Here is a 22877-nt window from a genome sequence, read left to right on the forward strand (position 1 = left end):
ACTCCTTCCCTTCCTTTTGCCACAACAGATAGTTTGTAAGGCAGGTGGGGCTGAGAGAGTTCCGAGAGGACTGTGCCTGGCTCAAGATCACCCAGCAGGCTGCATGTGGAAGAGTGAGAAATCGAGCCCGGTTCACCAGATCAGAGTCCCACCCCTCAATCACTTCCCAGTCCTTAAAAATTCACTGCTTGTAAACTTTAAGTGAAGGATCGTATATTTAAGTAATCATTTTTTTAAAAGCAGGTCAGGGAAAGACAAAAGTATACGTCTTTAAATGGAGCCCCTGGGAGCAGGTGAGCATGTTTTGTTTAAAAAGTTTGGGAAGGTTCCCGACAGCATGTTATTTTTTACATTAAGTACAGCAAGAAAAGTCGTTTTTGGTCAGCTGAGAGCGTATCTGATTTGCAAGACTCTGCGTCCAAACAACCATCCTACCTACCTGGTCAATAACCCCCTCTCTCAAGCATAACCTTCTCATCTCAAGGTTGAAAACTGATCAAGCTGGTATCTCCTCAGGAAGTCAAATTTGGGCCGGCACCCACCAAAGTGCCCTCCGCCTTCAAGGGAACATGCTTTTAAGAGCAGCAGTGCAGGGAGATCATGATAACGAGAAATGAACCCATTTCAGGGAAAGGCAGCTAGCAGTCCAAACACGCAAATCTAGTGCTTAGGTGTGTCCCTAACCCAAAGGACACAATGCTGTCCACAATCCTAACAGCCTTGTCTCATGGGAGTCAAAAGGATTTTTACGATATTTTCTCCCATCGCAAACAGCAATCAAACAGGATTCGGAAGGTGAAGAAAAGAATTCTGCCCCTATTCTCAAAAGATGGTGTTGGTCTATGCATTACAGCGCCCTTCGGTTATGTCTTGAAGCGAACGTATGAACTGTGCAACAGGGGAAGGGCGGCCAAAGCTCTGTAGTTGTTCATGCTGGGGAGAAAGGAGTTAAGGACATCTTAAGACGAAAAGGGCTGAACCGCCCTGTGCTTGCAGGTCAGCCCACAAGAGAGTGACTATTGCTGGTTGTTCAGTCTTTAGCTCAAAATTCAACCTCTATACCGTGGTGGCGAACCTTTGGCACTCCAGGTGTTATGGACTACAATTCCCATTAGCCCCTACCAGCATTGCCAATGCTAGTTTCTGACCAGGAGTCAACAGGGTTTAAACTTGGGTTTAAACAGCAAACAGGGGTTAAACAGCAACAGGGTTTAAACAGCAAACAGGGGTTAAACAGGTTTGCCACCACTGCATGCTAGTTTCTGACCAGGAGGCAACAGGGTTTAAACTTGGGTTTAAACAGCAAACAGGGTTTAAACAGCAACAGGGTTTAAACAGCAAACTTAGGTTTGCTGAGGCCTGGGTTTGCTGACTGGTCGCAGGCTGGGGGCGTCTGTATGTTTACCTGTTCCCTTCTTATTCCGGAGAGAATGGCAGGTGCTGCCCTGACTTGAAAGGATGGCCTCCCTCATTTTAACTCCCCCTCCCATAGTTTCCAGGGACTGATTGAGTGGTCCAAATGTACTCGTTCGAGCTAAAAGGGTACAGACCATCTTGTTCACGACTTCCTCCCCACTATCAAAATGGATTTGAGATATCCTGAGATTCTTTTAACATAAGAGTCTGCAACCTGCGGCTCTCCAGATGTTCATGGAATATGATTCCCATCAGCCCCTGTCAGCATGGCCGATTGGCCATGCTGGCAGGGGCTGATGGGAGTTGTAGTCCATAACATCTGGAGTGCCACTGGTTCGCCACCACTGCATGCTAGTTTCTGACCAGGAGGCAACAGGGTTTAAACTTGGGTTGTTCTAACAAACAACGTGGTTCCAAAAGCATTCTTCAACAGTTTCCATCTAGAACAGACCAAACTCTTCATGACTGGTGGCATATAATTGTCTCCTCGAGAACACACCTGGGGACAGGTGGATGTGGTTAAAGCCGAAGCAAACTACGTAGGACGCCACAATTTCACTAGCTTATATTACAGTGATGGCGAACCTTTTCAAGGTCAAGTGCCCAAACTGCAACCCAAAACCCACATATTTATCGCAAAGTGCCAACACGGCACTTTAACCTGAATACTGAGGTTTTCGTTTAGAACAGGGGTAGGGAACCTGCGGCTCAAGAGCCGCATGCGGCTCTTCTGCCCTTGCACTGCGGCTCCACGAGCTGAGCTGCCGGCCGCATCCTTACCTGCCGTTCAGGCAGCAGGGCAGGCACACCAACTGCCCACGGCCAGCTGGGCTGCGCCGCGGGCTTCCCCTCTCGCCCGCCCCGTTGGAGCAAGGCGGACGCTTTCCCGGTGGCCAGCAAGGCCGAGCCGCTGGCTTCATCCTTGCCTGCCCTGCAGGTAGCAGGGCAGGCGCACCAATTGCCTGCGGCCGGCTGGGCCACGCTGGGGGCTTCCCCTCTCGCCCGCGCCGTTGGAGCGGGGTGGGCGATCTCCCGGTGGCCGGCGAGGCTGAGCCGCCGGCTTCATCCTTACCCGCCCTGCAGGCAGCAGGGCGGGCGCACCAAATGCCCGCGGCCGGCTGGGCCACACCGCGGGCTTCCCCTCTCGCCCACCCCGTTTGAGCGGGGTGGGCGCTTTCCCGGCGGCCAGCGAGGCCGAGCTGCTGGCCCCATCCTTGCCCGCCCTGCAGGCAGCAGGGCGGATGCATCCATGCGCTTCTCAGAATGAGCGGAATAAAAGGTTAAAAAACCCAATATATACAGTGTTATCTTTATTTTAAATGTCAAAAATTATTTGTGGCTCCAAGTGTTTCTTTTCCCGTGGAAAACGGGTCCAAATGGCTCTTTGAGTGTTAAAGGTTCCCTACCCCTGGTTTAGAAAAAACGGTTGGCTCCGAGGCACGTGTTACTCAGGAGTAAGCTTGGGAGTAGTCGGTGGCTTTGCTTTGAAGCAACCGTGCAACTCTTCCAACCGGTGAATCATGACCCTAGGAGGGTTTACTCAGAAGCAAGCCCCATTGCCAGCAACCGAGCTTACTCCCAGCTAAAGGATGGCACTTTAGTTCTTCCCATGAAAATCAGTGGGGTTTAACAGCGCTTAACAGGGTTACCTACACGGCTTCCCCAAAATGAGGTCTTAGGTTTAATGCTAATAATCGAGTCCAGCGGCCCAGGCCAGCCTAGATGTGTGGGGGAGGGGGGGCGGCGACTGTTTGCGCGTGCCCACAGAGAGGGCTCTGAGTGCCACCTCTGGCACCCGTGCCGTAGGTTCGCCACCACTGTTATATTACAACTTCGCTAGTTATAAACTATGTAAGAACTGCACAACTTCACAAGCATATATTGTGGGAACCGGGCAATTCATCCATACAGACAACGTCTGCAACATGCATTTCTCGTGGCATGGAGAGATTCGCACCCCCCGTAACCAAGAAGAGCTTACCTCACACAACATTCCACGGCCCTAAACCAGTGGAGCATTTCGTCGTGAAGTGTGCATAACTGAAGGCAGGAAAGGAAGACCTTCTCGGCGTCACTATACCAGCCAGCGTCCGAGAGGAACCCTCCTGGAAAGTCAAATGTTAACAGGGACATCAGGATACCACCACAGACAGAAAAGAAGTGCCTTCAACACGCCTTTCCTTGCTCCTCCCCTGACGTTCTTTGAGTAACCACATTTTGGGCTGCAAGCTGGAAGTGGTCCTTTGAAAAGTCTCAATGCTAACTGCACAGGATATCTGAACTGGCAATTTTGTAATGATTAAATTGCTGCAGCAAACAATTAAAAAGACTGGAGCGTGCTCTGGGGTCTGAGCCTCTAAGGCAGGGGTCGGGAACCTGCAGCTCCCGAGCTGCTTGTGGCTCCCCCGTCCCTTTACTGCGGCTCCGCCCAGGCACAACACAGCTGTCCAGGAGCGGGGACTCTCCCCTCCCTGGACCTCGCGGAGAGCCCCGATCAGACTGTGACCGCGGGCGCTCCAGAGAGCAAGAGCGCCATGGAGGCAGCCAGCAGCCGCCCTCGTCCTTCTACCACGGTCGGCAGCAGCGGGGGAGTGGCGGGCGGCCATCGAGCCCAGCCCCAGCCACCTGGCTGGGACTGGAGGGAGGATAGGGCCGGCAACAGAGCCAGCGGCGCGGTGCGCGCAGACCTGGCTGGATTGGCCAGGGTGATGGGCAGCAAGGGGAGCCGTGCCCACGCAGCAGGATGGCAGCCTCAGCCGCAAAGGGCGCCAGCAGGAGCCGGAACTGACGCTTGGAACCGCACTCTGAGAGAAAGGGAAACGGTGTACGAAACTTGAGAGCGTGGTTCCAAGCGTCAGTTCCGGCACCTGCCGGCGCCCTCTGGGGCTGCCATCCTGCTGCGTGGGCACGGCTCCCCTCGCCACCCATCACCCTGGCCAATCCAGCCTGGTCCACACACACCGCGCTGCCACCACCTGCTCTGTTGCCGGCCCTGTCCTCCCTCCAGTGCCAGTCAGGTGGTTGGGGCCGGGCTCAATGGCCGCCCGCCACTTCCCTGCTGCTGCTGACCGTGGCAGAAGGACGAGGGCTGCCGCCAGCCGCCTCCACGCGCTCTCGCTCTCCGGAGCGCCCGCGGTCTGATCAGGGCTCTCCACGAGACCCTCCCCTTCATGGAAAACGGGTCCAAATGGCTCCCTGGGTGCCAAAGGTTGCCGCCCCCTGCTCTGAGGCATAGGTGTCAACCTCGCAGCCCTCCAGATGTTATGGACTACAGTTCCCATCACCCCCTGCCAGCGGATGATGGGAACTGTAGTCCATAACATCTGGAGGGCCGCGAGTTTTGACAACTGTGCTCTAAGGAATGTCGGGCAGACGATGCACTACAAGGCAGCTCTGTGCAAGGGAGTAAATTATAGGGAGACGGGCAAGGGAGCACCTTAAGAGTAAACACACGCTTCGGAGGCTCCAAGCTGAAACGGAAGAGCCTGCTCTGGGATGTATTTGAAGGGCGGGATAGAAATCTACTAAATAAACAAATGTGAGCTGACTGAAGCTCCCCAGAGAAAAGGCAGGATAAAAACGCAATGGATTGCATGCTGTCCCAAAGCAACCGTCTGTTAATTCATTTGCAAGATACCAGTGATAAAAAGAAATGTCAGGATCCAAAATGCTGCCGGAAGAGTCAACACAGATTTCTGTGTCTAGTAAGATTTCTTTACTGAACAACAGAAGTCTGCGCCCACCACTGTTCACGGCTTTTGACCACCAACACCTGTTAGGTCTCGAACCTTGAAGCAATAAACAGACTCTGTATTGATGACCAGAAGGGTTAATTGATAGGCATCGAAGCACTCAGCTTGGCAGTTCTAGTGAACCTGGTGTTTGCTATCCCCTTTATTCCGATGTTAGTCCCCACCTCCCATCTTCCCAAGAAATGTGAGAAATAGATAGTTTGGGGCTGAGGCGCTCCAAGGTCGGCGACAGATAGAGACAGAGAGCCACCTGGCATCCCTGCCCCCACGAGGTAACGGAAACAATCCCGGTTCTCATGAGACCAAAATGTCAGAGGAGAGCCTAGTTATCTACTTGGTGTGTGAAGTCATAAAGATCAAGGAAAGAATGCCCCAGAATGGCAGTGGTAACATATAGCTGGCTGGTTACATAGATCTTGTAGCAATTACACTGAGTGAGGAATGCATCTCAATCACGTTAATACCAGTGGTGGAATCCAAAAAAATTAGTTACAGGTTCCCATGGTGGTGGGATTCAAACAGTGGCGTAGCGTCAATGGGGCTGGGCGGGGCATGACGGGGGCGTGGCCAGGCATGACGGGGGCGGGGCATTAATTTATCTGTTACTGTAAAAAAAACTCTTACTGTAAAAAAAAAGTTCCTAATTTCCAGCTGGTATCTTCCCGTCCATAATTTAAACTCATCATAGCAAGTCCTATCATCTACTGCCAACAGAAACAACTACTTCTCCTCTAATTGACTGCCTGTCAAATACTTAATACTTTCAAATTTTGTTTCTAGAAAGCAAAAGAAGGATACTTTCCTTAAACAAGGAACTTTACCATATTTCTAAAACATGTTTTTAAAATAGCCCAACAGGGAGAATTATCCCATTTTCTACCTTCGCTAACCAGCCACATAGGAAACAACAGGACTTGATAATTTTTGGACCTAATGGAATTTCTAACGGAAAAGCAGACCCAATTAGTAACCCCCTCTCGGCACCCACAAATAATTAGTAACCCACTCTCGGGAACTGGTGAGAACCTGCTGGATCCCACCTCTGGTTAATACGATTCACCTTGACACTCAGCAGCTTAACAAGGGAGAATAGAGCTACTGTTGAAGCAACAGAAGTACAGTCAATGAGGTATAACAGAGGAAGTACCAAAGTTGGTGAGATGCAAGTTTGAATCTGCATTCTGTCCTAAAGCTTGCCAAACTACCTTGTGATCACACATGAATTTGCAGCCTCACCCGGCCTCGCTAGGTTTCTGCAAGGGAAACCAAGGCAAAATAATAATGGAATGCTATAATAGCTAAGGCTAAATTCTTGCTCATCCCCTCTTGCAGCGACTGAAGTTGGGAGGTTTCAAATTAGGTGAACCACCTTCAATTAGGTGAAATGCATGCACTAGTGGGGATTTTCCTTCCCAATAACTAGGACTCCAAACCACGATGTCAAGGCTAATTCAGCATTCAAAAATCCCACCCTCCAATCTAAGTCTGTCACACAAGGCACCACCGACACACGGCAGTTGGTCAGAGCCCTCCCCATCACAAACAAGGAAAGATTTATTGTCGGAGGCTTTCACGGCCGGAATCACTGGGGTGCTGTGTGGTTTCTGGGATGTATGGCCGTGTTCTAGCAGCATTCTCTCCTGACGTCTCGCCTACATCTGTGGCTGGCATCTTCAGAGGATCTGATGTTGGGAAAGCAAGTGGAGTATATATATAACTGTTGGAGTGTCCAGGGTGGGGGAAGAAACATTGTCTGTGAGTAACAAAGAAGAGAGCCAGGTCAATAGGTGGGAGCATTCATTGTTACTCCCATGCTATAGACTTCATTGTTACTCATACTTCTATTCAGATGCCCTCACCTATTGACCTGGCTGTCTTCTTCGTTACTCACAATGTTTCTTCACCCACCCTGGACACTCCAACAGGTATATATACTCCACTTGCTTTCCCAACATCAGATCCTCTGAAGATGCCAGCCACAGATGCAGGCGAAACGTCAGGAGAGAATGCTGCTAGAACACGGCCAGACAGCCCGGAAACCACACAGCACCCCAAGGAAAGAATTGCTCTCCACATCTGAATGCAGCCTTACAGAACACGCTGCCATCTGTGAAGAGCAAGGTTCAAATCTCACCCTCTCAACCAATATCAGAAACAGGCAGATGATAATATGTACTCACTCTATCAAAAAAAACAAACAAATACAAAGACCTTTAATGGCATAAAAGAGGTGGTGGTGTACAAAATGTGTTAAAACCAAATGACTAAAACTTAGAAAAAGTTTTCACTCTTGATCCAGGTGCCTTAGTTAAAAACCTAGCGACTGACTCAGTAGTGTGGGGATGATGGTCACTGAGCAAGTATGAAGCTATTTCCCTGTCTGATCGCGCTGAAAATTGCTTCAGGATTGCCTCAAAACTCGCTTTATCGAGATAATTCAACTACTGCGCGTGCCTTTCTTTGCCATGATGTCGCAGCCAACTTACAGCAACTCTGTAGGGGTTTCGAGGCACAAAACAGTCTGGGGTAGTTTGCCATCGCCTGCTTCTGGTATTCCTTGGTGGTCTACCACCCTGACCGGGGTTGACCCTGCCTAGCGGCTAGCCAGGGCTGTCCAGGTCAGGGCTGTGCGGGCCTAGAAGGCATTATACAACCTGTGGCCACTTTCAGAAGTTCACTCAGCAATACTCCTCTTAACCGCCACGGCCTCCTACAGTTACCTAATACAAATCCAATCTGGATCGCCTTTTCCTTCACGGCCGCATCCGATTCAGCGATGTAGGAGCACCGCCGGCTGAACGAATAGGCCAACACTGAGGCCACCTTCACCCCGTGATCCATCAATGCCTGGAAACAGTGATGAAGTAGATGTCTGGAAAGGCAGAAAAGAAACAAAAGGAGATTAGATGCCGGGGAAAGCAGAAAAGGGAACCGAGATTGGTGTTAGAACCTATCAAAAAGACATGTGTAGATGAGCAAAATCTACACGACAGATGTGTCCACCCCTAGACAGGTGCCGTGTGCATAATCAGTGTCGAGTGCAGCAATAGTAAAGTGTGTTTAACTGATAAGACCTGCGCACCTGATTGGGACCTGTATTGTATATAGTTAGCACAAAGAACACAGAGGAATGTGGCTAGAAACACCTGTTGTCTGGCGAAGCACTTTGGCAGTCGTAGCAATAAATAGAACTTCTGCACTTCTGTTGACTGTGTGTCTGTCGGCTGTTTCTGCGTTACATCCTACATACAAGGTGGTCTGCTCCGAGTAACCGCTGCTTCAACCATTGGAAGTGTGATCCCCGCCCCCCAATTACTGAAATACCACATTGATTAAACCAAAATATCTACAGTATCCAGAATATAACAGACTAAATATCCAGGAAAAAAAAGTTACAGGAAGTTTAGAAAGACTTTATCCCAGCAGTGATGAGACTTTACATTGGCTGGGTTCAACAACCTTCCTTCCAATTGTTTTGTCTGGGAGGTTCCATAAGATCACCCATTCAGCGAGATTTTGCCCTTGCAGGCAAAGCTGCACTGAAACTATTTCACATGTTGTGTCTTCCTGACTCTCTTCTTTCTCATCGGGAAGGGTTATCTGATGAAGCCAAGGTATTGTTTCTCCTGAAACAAAGTTTTGGCAGCAGGCCGTGAGTCTCTGTGAATCGAGGTCAATTTGTTTTCAATGTCTTATTACATGATTCCAGTATATTTATATTGTGCATTTTGCATGCCAATAAAGACTGCTGAATTCTGAATTCTTCCTGTTCTTTGAATTCACCCAAAGATGCACCCAACAACTCATTTACACCTCCTACAGGGTCGGAAGTGACTTGACGGAATTTAACACACGCATGCAGTGCGGCTAAATAAAAGTGGGTGTACAGGGCAGCTGTATGGTCAGAAAAAGCTATTTTATTTATTGCATAAGCAGAAAGGAACTGCAGAAATAACACACAATGTATTTAAAATCCTGTAACTTTCAAACTAAGTGCAATTTCAGAACACTGTGAAAAACAAAGTTTATTCTTAGAACTGGTTTACAGTCCCTCGCAAATGAAACCACACCTGTCTGAGTTATTTAGGGTGGGTCAGATTGAAGTCTCCTGGCAACGGAAACTTCCAAGGGATAGTTGTTCTCTTTCCTCTAGCTTTCAATGAATAACAATGAATACCAGCAGGTGATCTAGTAAAAACTTCTGTATGCTAGTAAGAACATAAGAACGAGCCTGCTGGATCAGACCAGAGTCCATCTAGTCCAGCACTCTGCTACTCGCAGTGGCCCACCAGGTGCCTTGGGGAGCTCACAGGCAGGAGGTGAAAGCAATGGCCTTCTGCTGCTGCTGCTGCTGCTCCTGAGCACCTGGTCTGCTAAGGCATTTGCAATCTCAGATCAAAGAGGATCAAGATTGGTAGCCACAGACCGACTTCTCCTTCATAAATCTGTCCAAGCCCTTTTTAAAGCTATCCAGGTTAGTGGCCATCACCACCTCCTGTGGCAGCATATTGCAAACACCAATCATGCGTTGCGTGAAGAAATGTTTCCTTTTATTAGTCCTAATTCTTCCCCCCAGCATTTTCAATGAATGCCCCCTGGTTCTAGTACTGTGAGAAAGAGAGAAAAATTTGTCGACATTTTCTACCCCATGCGTAATTTTATAGACTTCAAACATAGCAATACTTATTATTTGGAAGTGTCAAAAAATAAATGGTTGAGAAATCTTCAAACTCAGACTTCACAAAGGCTGGGGTGCAATTTAGCCCTTTGGAAAACCCACTGATTCCTATAAACGAGTGAAGCACAAGTTTAAATATATTGTCGGAGGCTTTCACGGCCGGGATCATTGAGAAGCTGTGCGGTTTCCGGGCTGTAAGGCCGTGTTCTAGCAGCATTCTCTCCTAACGTTTTGCCTCCATCTGTGGCTGGCACCTTCAGAGGAAACCACACAGCATCTCACAAGTTTAAATCTTTTCCACGAAAACCAAAAAGAGGGGACAGAGGAATCGGGCCCAGTATGATTTGTAAGAGGGCTTTTCCTTCTGAAAGGCTAAATAGCAGTAGAAGTAGAAGAAGTAGAAGAAGTAGAAGAAGTAGAAGTAGAAGTAGAAGTAGAAGTAGAAGAAGAAGAAGAAGAAGAAGAAGAAGAAGAAGAAGAAGAAGAAGAAGAAGAAGAAGAAGAAGAAGAAGAAGAAGAGGAGGAGGAGGAGGAGGAGGAGGAGGAGGAGGAGGAGGAGGAGGAGGAGGAGGAGTTTGGATTTATATCCCCCCTTTCTCTCCTGCAGGATCGTATATTTAAGTAATCGTTTTTTAAAAAGCAGGTCAGGGAAAGACAAAAGTATACGTCTGTAAATGGAGCCCTGGGAGCAGGTGAGCCTGTTTTGTTAAAAAGTTTGGGGAGGTTCCCAACAGCATGTCTACGCCTGTGAGTGCAGGCAGAAAAAAAGAACAGAAGGACATCAAGCAGCTAAGCACCAAGTCATCAACATTCAAAAAAAGTCAATAACCAGCAAGTGGAGGAAAGGGATGGAAGTGAAACAGCCAAGGTCAAAGTGACCCAGGCAAAGTCAACTTGCTTATGGGGTGAAAAAATTGGAGGGGGGTTATAACACACCATCTAGAAGAGAAGAAGAAGAAGAGTTTGGATTTATATCCCCCCTTTCTCTCCTGTAGGAGACTCAAAGGGGCTTACAATCTCCTTGCCCTTCCCCCGTCACAACAAACACCCTGTGAGGGAGGTGGGGCTGAGAGAGCTCCCAGAAGCTGTGACTAGCCCAAGGTCACCCAGCTGGCGTGTGTGGGAGTGCCCAGGCTAATCTGAATTCCCCAGATAAGCCTCCACAGCTCAGGCAGCAGAGCTGGGAATCAAACCCAGTTCCTCCAGATTAGATACACAAGCTCTTAACCTCCTACACCACTGCTGCTCCTCTGTGTGTGCGTGTGAGCGCGTGTGCGTGTGCGTAGGCTTACCTCTTGTCTAAAGCTCGAAGAACCTTCGCAAAAACTTCTAGTTCACAGAATTCGCTCCCCAACTGGCACAGCCGTCCTTGCTGGTAAAGCTGGGAGAAGAAAAGACAACTGTTGTGAATGCTGTAAATGACAGCAATGCAAACATTAAGACACGTACTTGGCCCAGCGGTTACCGAGCGGCTCCTCTGCAGAACTCGGTCATACAGACCCAGCCATTTAGTGCATGTCTTGAGACTGTTACTTAATCAAGGATCATCTACCACTGTGGCTTTTGTTCTGACACTTCCCTCCATTTCTGGTTCCAACCGAGAATGGAGCCGTGAGGTAGACAGTGTAGAAGAGAGTCTGATGGGTGTTTCACTCTCTCACCTTCCTCTCTCTGTGTTGGGCAAATGAAAAGCAGCAAGCTTATACCTCCGCTACACCTAATTTGGTGCAAAGTACCGTATATACTCGTGTATAAGTTGACCCGCATATAAGTCGAGGGGAGCTTTTTCAGCATTAAAAATGTGCTGAAAAATTCGACTTATATATGAGTATATACGGTAAGTCATGGTGGATAGGCAATGTCTGGTGTACAAAGAGAAGACCATCCTGTAGGGGGCAGCTAGACAGAATCGAAAGGTCTGGACCTTCTCATCCTGCCGCTCTGCGCCTCTTCAGGCAATATCCTTCTACCCTGTTTCCCCGAATATAACACATCCCCAGAAAATAAGACGTAGCAGAGGTTTTGCTGAAGAGCGAAATATAAGGCATCCCCTGAAAGTAAGACATAGCCAAGTTTTTGTTTGGAAGCACGCCCAACGAACAGAACACAGAAAAATAAGACATCCCCTGAAAATAAGACATAGCGCATCTTTGGGAGCAAAAATTAATATAAGACACTGTCTTATTTTAGGGGAAACATGGTACTTCTCAGAAGTTCCACAGTCTGCCTTTGTCAGCTTGTTGTGTAGTTAGGAGACTATCTCTGGCTCTTTCCGCACGGATGTTTTATGGCGCCCTAGGGTCGGCAAAAACGCCGTCCCCAGGGAGCCATTCGCACAGGGGGCGCAGCTGCTTCACAGCCGCGCCACCCTCGCGTCGCCCGACCAGCGCGAAGCCGGCATTTCCCAACCTCGCTCGGGGGAGCGAGGTTGTTGGGAAATGCCGGCTTGGAGCCGCTGCCGTGCGAACGGCAGCAGCTCCAAGGCGCCCTCCCCCCCCACTCCCACCCGTCACTTACCTGGTCCCTGGCCCTCTGGTGCGTCGCCGAGGCCTGGGGACACGCCCCCCTGCCCTGCGACACTCAAGCAGGCATGCAGGGCCGGGGGCCGTGTCTCCAGGCCTCGGCCTGCGGACGGTCCCAGCGTCGTTGGGTCGGCGTGGATTACACCGACCCAACCCCTTCCGCCTCCGTGTGGAAGGGGCCTCTGTCTCCACCCTTTACTATCAAGTATGGTAATTTCTTAACAAATTGTTACCTACACTTTAATCAGGTTTTGCACCTTTCCTGTGCTAATTACGGTGCGCTCAGAACTCTTAACAAAGTGCCATTCGACGTGTTATTTCAGCCCTCTGCACAGCTGGTGCCTAGAAATGCCACGCTGGGAAATAGAAAGGCGAGATATTTGCCAGTTCTACTTTGAACAATAATTTGGTACAATTTCAAGACCTCCAACATTCTAACACAGAACAGCACTCAGATGCATTTCAAAGCAGTGATATTTTAGCCCACCTTTTCCCCTCAAGGACCAAAACCAGCCAACCATAACGCCATGTACCATTTTTGACGAAGTTTTGTTTTTAAGCTATGTATTTATAATTCCATGAGGTGGAAGTTGGCCACAGGTTACATTAATACAATGCAAGAGGTTTCCAACTGAACTGGACCATTGACCGGTCTAGTTCAGCACTCCGTTTCACAGAGGGAACGGAGTCAGAGCCCCATCGCTAATATTTTGCCTCCAGAGGTTTACTGCCCCTTCTGCGGCGTCTCTAGAAAACTGCTTCTTTTGAGGAGAAAAGGAGGCGGCCATTTTGCCTTCTCAGGAGAAAAGACGCCAAAATTAAAGACGACTCTACCTGTCCTCTAGCCCCTTAAGCAAACATGAAAAGGAAGACAAGAGTGAGACACTACTAAAGGCAAAATACACAACTCACTCAAACAAGACTAGATTACCAACACTGAACCGCTAAAAGCTAAGGAGCCGCTTAAGGTCCGTGCACTCCCGAACGAGGCAGGAAAAATACTAGCTTAAAATGGAGTCCGCTGACAAGACAGGAAGTTAGAAAAAAAGTAGTTCCTGCCTCCCAGAGAACGGGGTATGAAAACACCCATCAAGATGTCCTCCGCCTCCAGGAGAACTTCCTTGTGACTACCAGATTTAAGACAAAGTGATCACACCCTGCTTAAAGTCTTCTAGGATATCCTGTTTTTGCTGTTGGGAAGAGAATGCTGGCCAGGTGGAACTTTGGTTTAAGCTGTCAGACAAGTTTTACTTTCTGAAAATAGTTAAAGTTTGGTGAAAAATACAACACTTCTCCCTGCCTACAGCACACACACACCGTTTTTCACAGACGGCATTTCTTTCTTAATAAAGAACGGAAGGGGAGGGAATAGCGAATTGCTTTTTAACAAATTAAAACTAAGTTACTGGTCTGTACACATTTTGCTCTTTGTAACACTCACGCAAACTATTTGACCTTAAAACAGCTTCGTTCTTTTTAACTTGGCATAAAAAGCACAGCTCTTCCACTGATTTCGCTAGAGTATAAGCCCCACGAAGTTTGTTTACTATGTTCAGTGTTTGCACGCGATTCAGTGGAAAATCAAGTTACAAGAGGCGCTGTCAAAAGCAGGGGCATCAAGCTGTAAGCATGCGAACAGTATTTTTAAAACGCGTGCCACAGAAAACATTTCATTTTAAAAAAATCTTACAGTCCATTGCTTGTTTGTTCACCATGGTAGGCAAGAATCAACTGACTCGAAGATATCAATCAGATGGGCAGATGTTAACAGAGCAGTAGATAGTTCTCCCCCTTACAAACTACTGATGTGCCACATGGGTAAATAATTAATCTGAGAAGCAGGTTCTGCCTCAGACAAGTCTGTACCACAATAAACATGTTAGACTTTTAAGACGCCACATCAGACTTATCAGGGCTGCAATGCACAAATAGCGTTACTCCTCTGAGATTTCATCCATAGGTACATATGCAGAGGAGCTGTGTGGCGTAGTGGTTAAGTGTTTGCGCTGACACTCACACAGTCAGGAGTTCGAGCCCTGTGGGTCAGATATCCTGGCAGCTGGCTCATGGTCAACTCAGCCCTCCATCCATTCCTTGGTCGGTAAATAAGTACCTAGATCAGGGGTCAGCAACCTGCGGCTCTGGAGCAGCATGTGGCTCTTTCGTCCTCATACTGTGGCTCCGCAGCGGCGACACCAATGACGGCGAGCATGCCTCCTTCCTTCCTTCCTCCCTCCCTCCGGCGTCTTTTCCCCTCCTTCCCATATCTGGTGCCTGGGAAGGAGAGGGCAGGAGAGGAAAGGCCGCCGGAGGGAGGGAGGGAGGAGGGGGCAGGGAAGGAGGCGCGCTCGCCGCATCCCAAGTGCAATTTGCCATCATTGGCATTGCCACCGCTAGGCTAAAGGTAGGGCTTGGGGGCGGGGCTTGGGGAGGCAGGGCCAAATGGCTCTTTGGGTCCTAAAGGTTGCTGACCCCTGACCTAGCTCATAGCTAGGGGTAAAGAATAGCTGGGGAAAGCAATGGCAAACTACCCCACAAAGAGGCTCGCAGTGGTACCCCAGGGTCGAACACAACTGAAGGGGAAACTTTACCTTTACATATGAGGAGATGAGCTGGAACTTTTCCATCTTTAGGAGGCAGTTGAAGGATGTTTCATTTAGGACTGCATTTGACGGGCAGACCCATCTGGGGAAGGGCAAATCCCCCTCTGGAGCCGGGCGCACCCCTGCGCTGGCAAGGGTGCCCACCCTGACAGCGCAATGGGCAAATGCATTGGCAGGGGGATTGCTTACCCTGGCAGCTGAGTGCTGCGCAGCTCTGTGGCGCCTGGCCTGGAAGATGTCACCCTTGCCGAGTCCCACCAGCACAAAAAGCGCCTTCAGAGTGGGTCAGGGCAAACATTAGTTGGCTTCCTTCATCAGAACATCGATGCTGGAGGTTCGAGTTTATGCCATGATCCTAGGTGGCATAAGCCCGTAGAGCAGGGGTCTGCAACCTGTGGCTCTCCAGATGTTCATGGACTACTACTACTACTATTATTATTATTATTATTATTATTATTATTATTATTATTATTATTATTATTATTATTATTATTATTATTATTATTATTATTATTATTATTATTATTATTATTATTATTATTAATTCGATTGAATAGACCGCCCTACCCCCGAAGGGCTCAGGGCGGTTCACACACCAATCAAACATAATACAATACAAGTAAAAAATCGAATAATCCCAATTAAAACAATAAATATGATAAAACAGTAGCAGTATTTATTTTATTTTATTTATTTTATTTAATATACCGCCCCATCCCCGAAGGGCTCTGGGCGGTGTACAACATAAAACCACAGATAAAAACATCATAACAGACTGCCAGAATTATAATAAAACAACGGTTGTGTCCTAAGATGGCCTCTCACTTAAAACCTAATCCTCCTAGGAGGGGGGTGGGAGAGGTAGCGGGTCCTGATAGTAGTGAGGACCCATATATCCCAGTAACGGGTCCCGATGGTATAGGGGAGGGGGCACACTCAGCGGCTGGTTTCTCCAAAAGCCCGGTGGAACAACTCAGTCTTGCAGGCCCTGCGGAAATCCCCAAGGTCCCGCAGGGCCCGGACAGCTGGAGGGAGAGTGTTCCACCAGGCAGGGGCCAGAGCTGTAAAGGCCCTGGCCCAAGTGGAGGCCAGCCGCATCATTGAGGGGCCAGGGACCACCAGTAAGTTGGCCTCTGCCGAGCGCAGAGGTCGAGCTGGGACATATGGGGTAATGCGGTCCTGAAGGTACGAGGGCAACAATAACCTGTCCGTAGTTAGACAATTAAACAGTTAAAACAGATGACGTCTGGTACTAAAAGGCATATGGTATGTAGAAGTGTCCCCACTAATTTTGAAGTATGTGAAACAGCCATCCCGAGAAACAAAGTTTGAACCTGGAGATTTTAATTTTCCTTCCCCTAACTCATATACATTAATTATTTACAGATTCCCATCAGCCCTGCCACCATGGCCCATTGGCAGGGGCTGATGGGAATTGTAGTCCATGAACATCTGGAGAGCTGCAGGTTGCAGACCCCTGCCATAGAGTCCAATGAAGGGGAGGCTTTTTAGCTTCCCCACGCTGCCAAGAAACCCTCCAGGAGACAACGGGGTAGCACCCAAATAGAACTGTGGCCTGCCGTCATAGGTTCTGAATTGGGCTGTAAGTGTAGCAGCAGTCATAAGTGGTGATTTTAAATTTCGGATTTATGTTTTTATGCATGTAACTTGATGTGCTTTATCCATGTTTGTAAGCCAGCTAGAACTCCGTAAGAAAGAAAGGCAGGAAATTAATGTTGTAAAGAAATACTTTGGTGGGCTAAGATGGTTGAGTGAGGTGCTTACACAGTAATTTTAAACCTTTAGGCTGAGAAGCATAATATTCTACTTTTCATGACACAAATTGGGTTCTAAACCCTTAAGTATTCCAACGTCAAGGCAAGGGTGGGAAAAGAATATGGGAGAAAATGGCGTCGATGCCATTCTCCGGTCCTGCAGCCGTTAGATTAGGCGGGAAAACAAAAACCCAGCACAGACAGCCGGGGGAAGGAATGTGGGGGGGACACGAGGCCTCACAACCCCACAACAAATATAAGACACACAAGGGTGAAGAAGAAAGATAAAAGAAAAGAGAAAATAGAGAAATACGCAGAGCCTGAAGATTTCGCTGCACCCTCTGACGAAGGCAGGAAAGATACTGGGGACTTTTGGCGCCAACACCAGACAGGAAGTGACCAAAGTATCTTTCCTGCCCCTTGGATCGAGCACGGGGAAACCCCCAACAAGATGGACTTCCACCACCCAGGAGAAGACCCCTTCACGGTGAGCATCCAATGGGTCGTTTTCGAACGTCTTCACTGCTTGTTTAAATAGTCACACGTTGCACTTGGTAATTCAGTGATGACGCTCTGAAAGTGTTCATAAACTATTTCCACCTAGTGAAAAGGCTCACAGATACAGCAACCTTTGGCCTAGTCTGCCAACTTGATTGGTGTCATTCCCCGCTCCCCCCACCCCCCTTTCTCAAGGGATTCCCACAAGAAGAGTATTGCACTCAAGGAAAATCTGAGAACGTGTTTACTTAGAGGCACCGCAGGGTTTTGTTCTTTTTAATCTTCGCTGGCCTCCAAGAGAAGGAACAAGATTATCTAGTCAAAGCTTAGTAGCTCTGTTTAGTGATACTTCCTAGAAGAGAGAGAGATGATCTAACAGAAGCTATGCATTTTTAAAAATCAGTGATACCAGTGATACTCAGTGGCAGCAGACATACACGTGATTCCTTGATGTGCCACCTGTGGAGCAGCAGTGGCGTAGGAGGTTAAGAGCTCGTGAATCTAATCTGGAGGAACTGGGTTTGATTCCCTGCTCTGCCGCTTGAGCTGGGGAGGCTTATCTGGGGAATTCAGATTAGCCTGTACACTCCCACATACACCAGCTGGGTGACTTTGGGCTAGTCACAGCTTCTCGGAGCTCTCTCAGCCCCACCTACCTCACAGGGTGTTTGTTGTGAGGGGGGAAGGGCAAGGAGATTGTAAGCCCCTTTGAGTCTCCTGCAGGAGAGAAAGGGGGGATATAAATCCAAACTACTCCTCCTCCTCCTCCTCCCCCCGCCAATGGCCCAGGCTAGCAAGTACTGTTCGCCAATTTCCCCAGGTATTTCATATGACTCCTGGGGCATGGCCAAATATCTGTTCTTACTTCCGGACCCTAAGTTGCGCAGTGCACTATAGCTAGGTGTACCCTCTGCTGTCTTACCCTCTGCTGTGAGACAAGTTAGAGGTACAAATATCCTGCATCATGACATACTTGTTGTGTATGCAGGTTAAATAGTGAGGAATCTATACACCATGTTTTGTTCCACTGCCCTCTATATGAGACAGCTAGATCAAAACTTCTGCTACCTCTCTTGGCCGGTTCTGAAGGCTGGACCAGTCAAGAAAAGACATTGTTTCTTTTGAATAATATTTTAGGTGCAGCTTTAGAGCAAATAGCTAGGTTTCTTAGCATGGTTATAAGTAAGCGCTCTCAGTCAATTTTTTAAAAATGTCTGGTCACTGTAAGTTTATGTCTGGTTATTCTAGGTCAGTGATAGCGAACCTTTTTGAGACCGAGTGCCCAAATTGCAACCCAAAACCCACTTATTTATTGCAAAGTGCCAACACGGCAATTTAACCTGAATACTGAGGTTTTCGTTTAGAAAAAACGGTTGGCTCCAAGGCGTGTGTTACTCGGGAGTTAGCTTGGTGGTAGTTGGTATTTTGGCTTTGCCAAGCTTCATTACCGCGTAACTCTTCCAACAAGTGAATCACGCACTTAGTGGAGTGGTTTACCTGTGAAGGCAAGCCCCTATTGCCAAGCAACCAACTGCTTCTTGCTCCCCAGGTAAAGGATTGTGCTTTAGTTCTTTGCATGAAAATCAGTGGGGTTTAACAGCGCTTAACAGGGTTACCTACACTGCTTCCCCAAAACTAGGTCTTAGGTTTAATGCTAATAATCGAGTCCAGCGGCCCAGGCCAGCCTTGATGGGGGGGCGATTCCCCCCACACATGGCGAACTCTTGTTTGCGCGTGCCCCCAGAGAGGGCTCTGAGTGCCACCTCTGGCACCCGTGCCATAGGTTCGCCACCACTTTTCTAGTGTGTGGGGTTTTTTTTTCTCATTTGAATGTATGCCATTAAAGATTCTTGACTTGACTTTCCAGAGTTGTACAAACAAGCTGTGTACATTCAGAATACACCACAGTCTCTTCAGCAATATAAAGGAATTCCGGAGCAGATGTGCAAGGACTAGGTGGCAATCTACAGGGAAAAAAATCTGAGAATCAAAAGCACAGAAGATTCCATTTTGTGTAAAAAAAAATTGTCTTCGTTGTTCAGTTACCTCAAAGATGTGCCATACAGGGAATTAACAAAATGGGAATTTGGTGTCTCAAACTCTAGAGTCCAAGTTCAGACTTCAGGGTGGTGGTGGAATTCTACTGAAGGCAGACACCTCTGGAAGCCCCAGTTTACCTACCATGAGCACCTATGACAGTGGTGGCGAACCCTTTGGCACTCCAGATGTTATGGACTACAATTCCCATCAGCTCCTGCCAGCATGGCCAATTGGCCTTGCTGGTAGGGGCTGATGGGAATTGTAGTCCATAACATCTGGAGTGCCAAAGGTTCTCCACCACGGACCTATGAGGTAACTCTTCACCAGTGTCCATGGGCGACGAAACTCTTACATTATGCTGCTTCTACTGGATGTTGCGAGAAGCATAAGAAAAACTAATCGCAGAGCGCTGTCCTCCTTGATTATAAGCACTATTGTAACTTTTGAAAAACCTCGACCTGCCTTTAACAGCCTTGAAGTATTACGAGGCCAGTTACCTATCTAGAATCTGGCTAGCTGTTATCTTTGTGTTAAGAGTATACTGCTGTGCCGTTCTAAACTGTATACAAATTGCTTTTTTCATTACTCCAGTGAGAGAGACGTAATAACTTTTTCCAAAACATCTGGTTATTGTGTTGTAAAATTATTTTGGTTACTTATAAGTAAATTGCTATTCCGGTGGGAGACACAATTTTTGAAGTATTTATTGTAGCCTGGTTGGTACAAGTTTTCTTTGGCCAGTTTCAAGACGTTTGCAGTAGCTGGTTGGGTCAGCATATATGACACCGTAATCTGGAACCCCTGGGACCGCCTTGTGCATACCTAACAGTCCCAGAAACTACCGGGACGCAATGGCATGCCGCGAATCGCGCCACGTCGCCTCGACATTGATGTACCTTCCCTGCGACCGTCTGGCCCGTCGCCGAGGCCAGGGGACACGCCCCCCTGCCTGCGCGACCGCTCCGGAGTAGAAGGGCAGGGGGGCATGTCTCTCGGCCGTCCCCAGGGTGCTGTATTCGGCCCGTGCGGAAAGGGCTTTCTTTTCACTTCTACTGAACAACAGCACATATTTTAAAAACTGCACCAAATCCAAAACGGATATTAGAAAAATAGCACCCAAGTTCAGAAAGAGGCTGCTTGTGGGGTCTACGAACGCATCTGCAATGGGCACTCTTGGAAACAGAATGTCGAAGCAAACGGCCCTCTGGTTTCACCCAACAAGGCAGTTCTAACACTACGTCCTTCAGCTTTGAGCAGAAACAGAACACAACCAACTTTCTACTACCATTTGTTTCGTTACATGCAGGAACAACGCTGGCTCGTCTTCATCCAGTGACACTTGTCAGACAAAATCCAGGCCAGCCCAAATCTAGCTCACCAGACTTTAAAAAGAATCCCTCAAAAATAGGTCACATTTTTCAGATTCTTCCTTTCTGAGATAAAAGAAGTGAAGTACAGTGGCAAGAACACAACCATTAATCTATATTACACCAATGTACTGTGGCACTATCGGATACCAGATCAGGCTTGCAAATAATAGTTTTCCGTTTGAAGCATTCAAAATACTTTGCATACATCATCAATCCTTAACCAGTCTTGTAAATCAGACCAATATTATTGGCTACATGTTGCTGATAAGAAGAAGGGGCTGGAGATAGCAGCTTAAGAGCATGGCCACAGAAAGACTACCGTGGTGTTTCCTAATATAAGATTGCAGTGTCTTATGCATTAACTCCTTTGCTCCCCAAAGATGCTTATGGGTCTTATTTTCAGGGGATGTCTTATTTTTCTGTGTTCTGTTCGTCGGGCGTGCTTCCAAACAAAAACTTTGCTATGTCTTACTTTCGGGGGATGCCTTATATTTTGCACTTCAGCAAAACCTCTACTATGTCTTATTTTGGGGGGATGTCTTATATTCGGGGAAACAGGGTATTGTAGTTACTTGAAAGGAAGGCAACTCAGTGTAAGACAACCTCCCTTTAAAAAGCCATACTGCAACAACAAATTACTTCACATACTAGTCACTGTGGATCTGGGCACAATGAAATAATAGAACGTGTGTTATTTCCATTGCCAGTATTTCAAAAATGTACAGATACAATTTATTTTACCACTGCTGTATACATTTCCAGGTTGCACAGAACAATTGTTATCTCTTGCCGCTTACAAAATGTCTCCTGACATAACTCACAATGCTGCCAAGCTACTGAGATACATTGCATGATGGTCTGTGTTACTAAGCAGATTTGGTAGTTATAGCCTTTTATTTGCCAATTTTATTCCTTCCCTATGCCTATCCCCACTTTTTAATAGTTTTAGAGACCTTGTAATATTTTTAAAGCTTGTGTTCCACTTTAATCCTTAGGGTTTCATCCTATTGCATTATGTTTCCAATTTATTATTAGTAGATTCTTTTAGATATATACTTACAAGTTTAAAACAATTCAACTTTTAGCTATATTTTTATGTACCTTATGCTGGTCTATGACAGTAATAAAGATTGACTGATTGCCTGTAACTTGTTTGATGACACACCTGGGGGAAAATTTACTCCGCTGCAGAAGGAAAATTATGACATGTACACATCATCACTATACTGAAGCTGTATCGCCTCGCTGAATCTCAGCCAATGTGCGAATGGCCAAAATCCAGGAGCAAATTCATGTGTGTGCACCTGATCAACAGGTGAGAAACTGCCTACAAATCAATCCTGCCATTGGCGTTGATCAGAATTCCTTGGAGAAACAGGAAGGACAGAAGTAATGAGGAAATATTCAAGTAGTCAACCATCGGCGTCAAGTATATTAAGCCTGACTACAGCTTTTTTTGCTGTAGCTCCATGGCATGAGAAATTCATAGCAAGAAGCAATTCCTAAAGGCAGGACTTCAATAGAGGATTAGAGTATTTTAACTATAGCCTTGAAGTTAAGCATATTTGTGGGGGGAAACAAAACAAAATCCCCTATCGAGCTTATTTTTATTTTGCTCTCTCCCCCAAAGCAGGGTTGCTAGGTTTTTCCCCTCTCTCGGAGATAATTCATATTCAAACTGTAATCCTGCCTTTTAAAAATAATTCCTTCACAACCTTCGAGTCGTATCTGGAAAATAAATTTCACCAGCATCTCCTCCCTTTGGAGCAGAAAGATCATACAATGCAAGAGAGGAAATGGATTTAGCTAGCCGAAGATTAAATAGAAGACCCAAACATAGGAACCAGATCAGACATGGAAATCATCTCAGCACACGTTCTGTTTCACGCAAAGGCTAATTAGATGCCTCTGCCCACTCATACACAGGGCAGAAAGGTGACAGCCCCCTCCCTCATTTCTTCCCAGAATCTGGTGTTCAGATGTAGGTTACACTGAATTTCCACAGCTACAGTCACAGTTAATTCCATCCTGTGGGACCATCAGTATTCCTCCCAGGAGTCAGCTCCAGAAATCAACTGACTGATGAAACTTAAGCGAAGCGCAGAAGATGGGACACAAGAAACCACTGGGAAAGAGAAAAGGTTTGGATTGTCCCACTCCCCAATCTTCCTCTCTATGGTGGAATAATCTCGGCCTTCCAGATGCTATGGACTACAGTTCCCA

At 47.5% G+C, this 22877-nt stretch overlaps 1 protein-coding gene across 1 annotated transcript in view; it reads right to left on the minus strand.

The window, feature by feature from the left end:
• Window positions 1-22074, minus strand: part of APPBP2 (amyloid beta precursor protein binding protein 2) — a 31586-nt gene extending 9512 nt beyond the window's left edge. The window contains exons 1-4 of the mRNA XM_048519360.1: window positions 21986-22074; window positions 11139-11258; window positions 7889-8040; window positions 3398-3521 (exon numbers count right to left, since the gene is read on the minus strand). Of these exons, the coding sequence (XP_048375317.1) occupies window positions 3398-3521; window positions 7889-8040; window positions 11139-11258; window positions 21986-22074 (485 nt within the window). The remainder of the gene's footprint in view (window positions 1-3397; window positions 3522-7888; window positions 8041-11138; window positions 11259-21985) is intronic.
• Window positions 22075-22877: the final 803 nt, after the last annotated feature.

This window comes from Sphaerodactylus townsendi, linkage group LG16 (genome assembly GCF_021028975.2).
Source record: "Sphaerodactylus townsendi isolate TG3544 linkage group LG16, MPM_Stown_v2.3, whole genome shotgun sequence".
Classification (NCBI taxonomy): domain Eukaryota; kingdom Metazoa; phylum Chordata; class Lepidosauria; order Squamata; family Sphaerodactylidae; genus Sphaerodactylus; species Sphaerodactylus townsendi.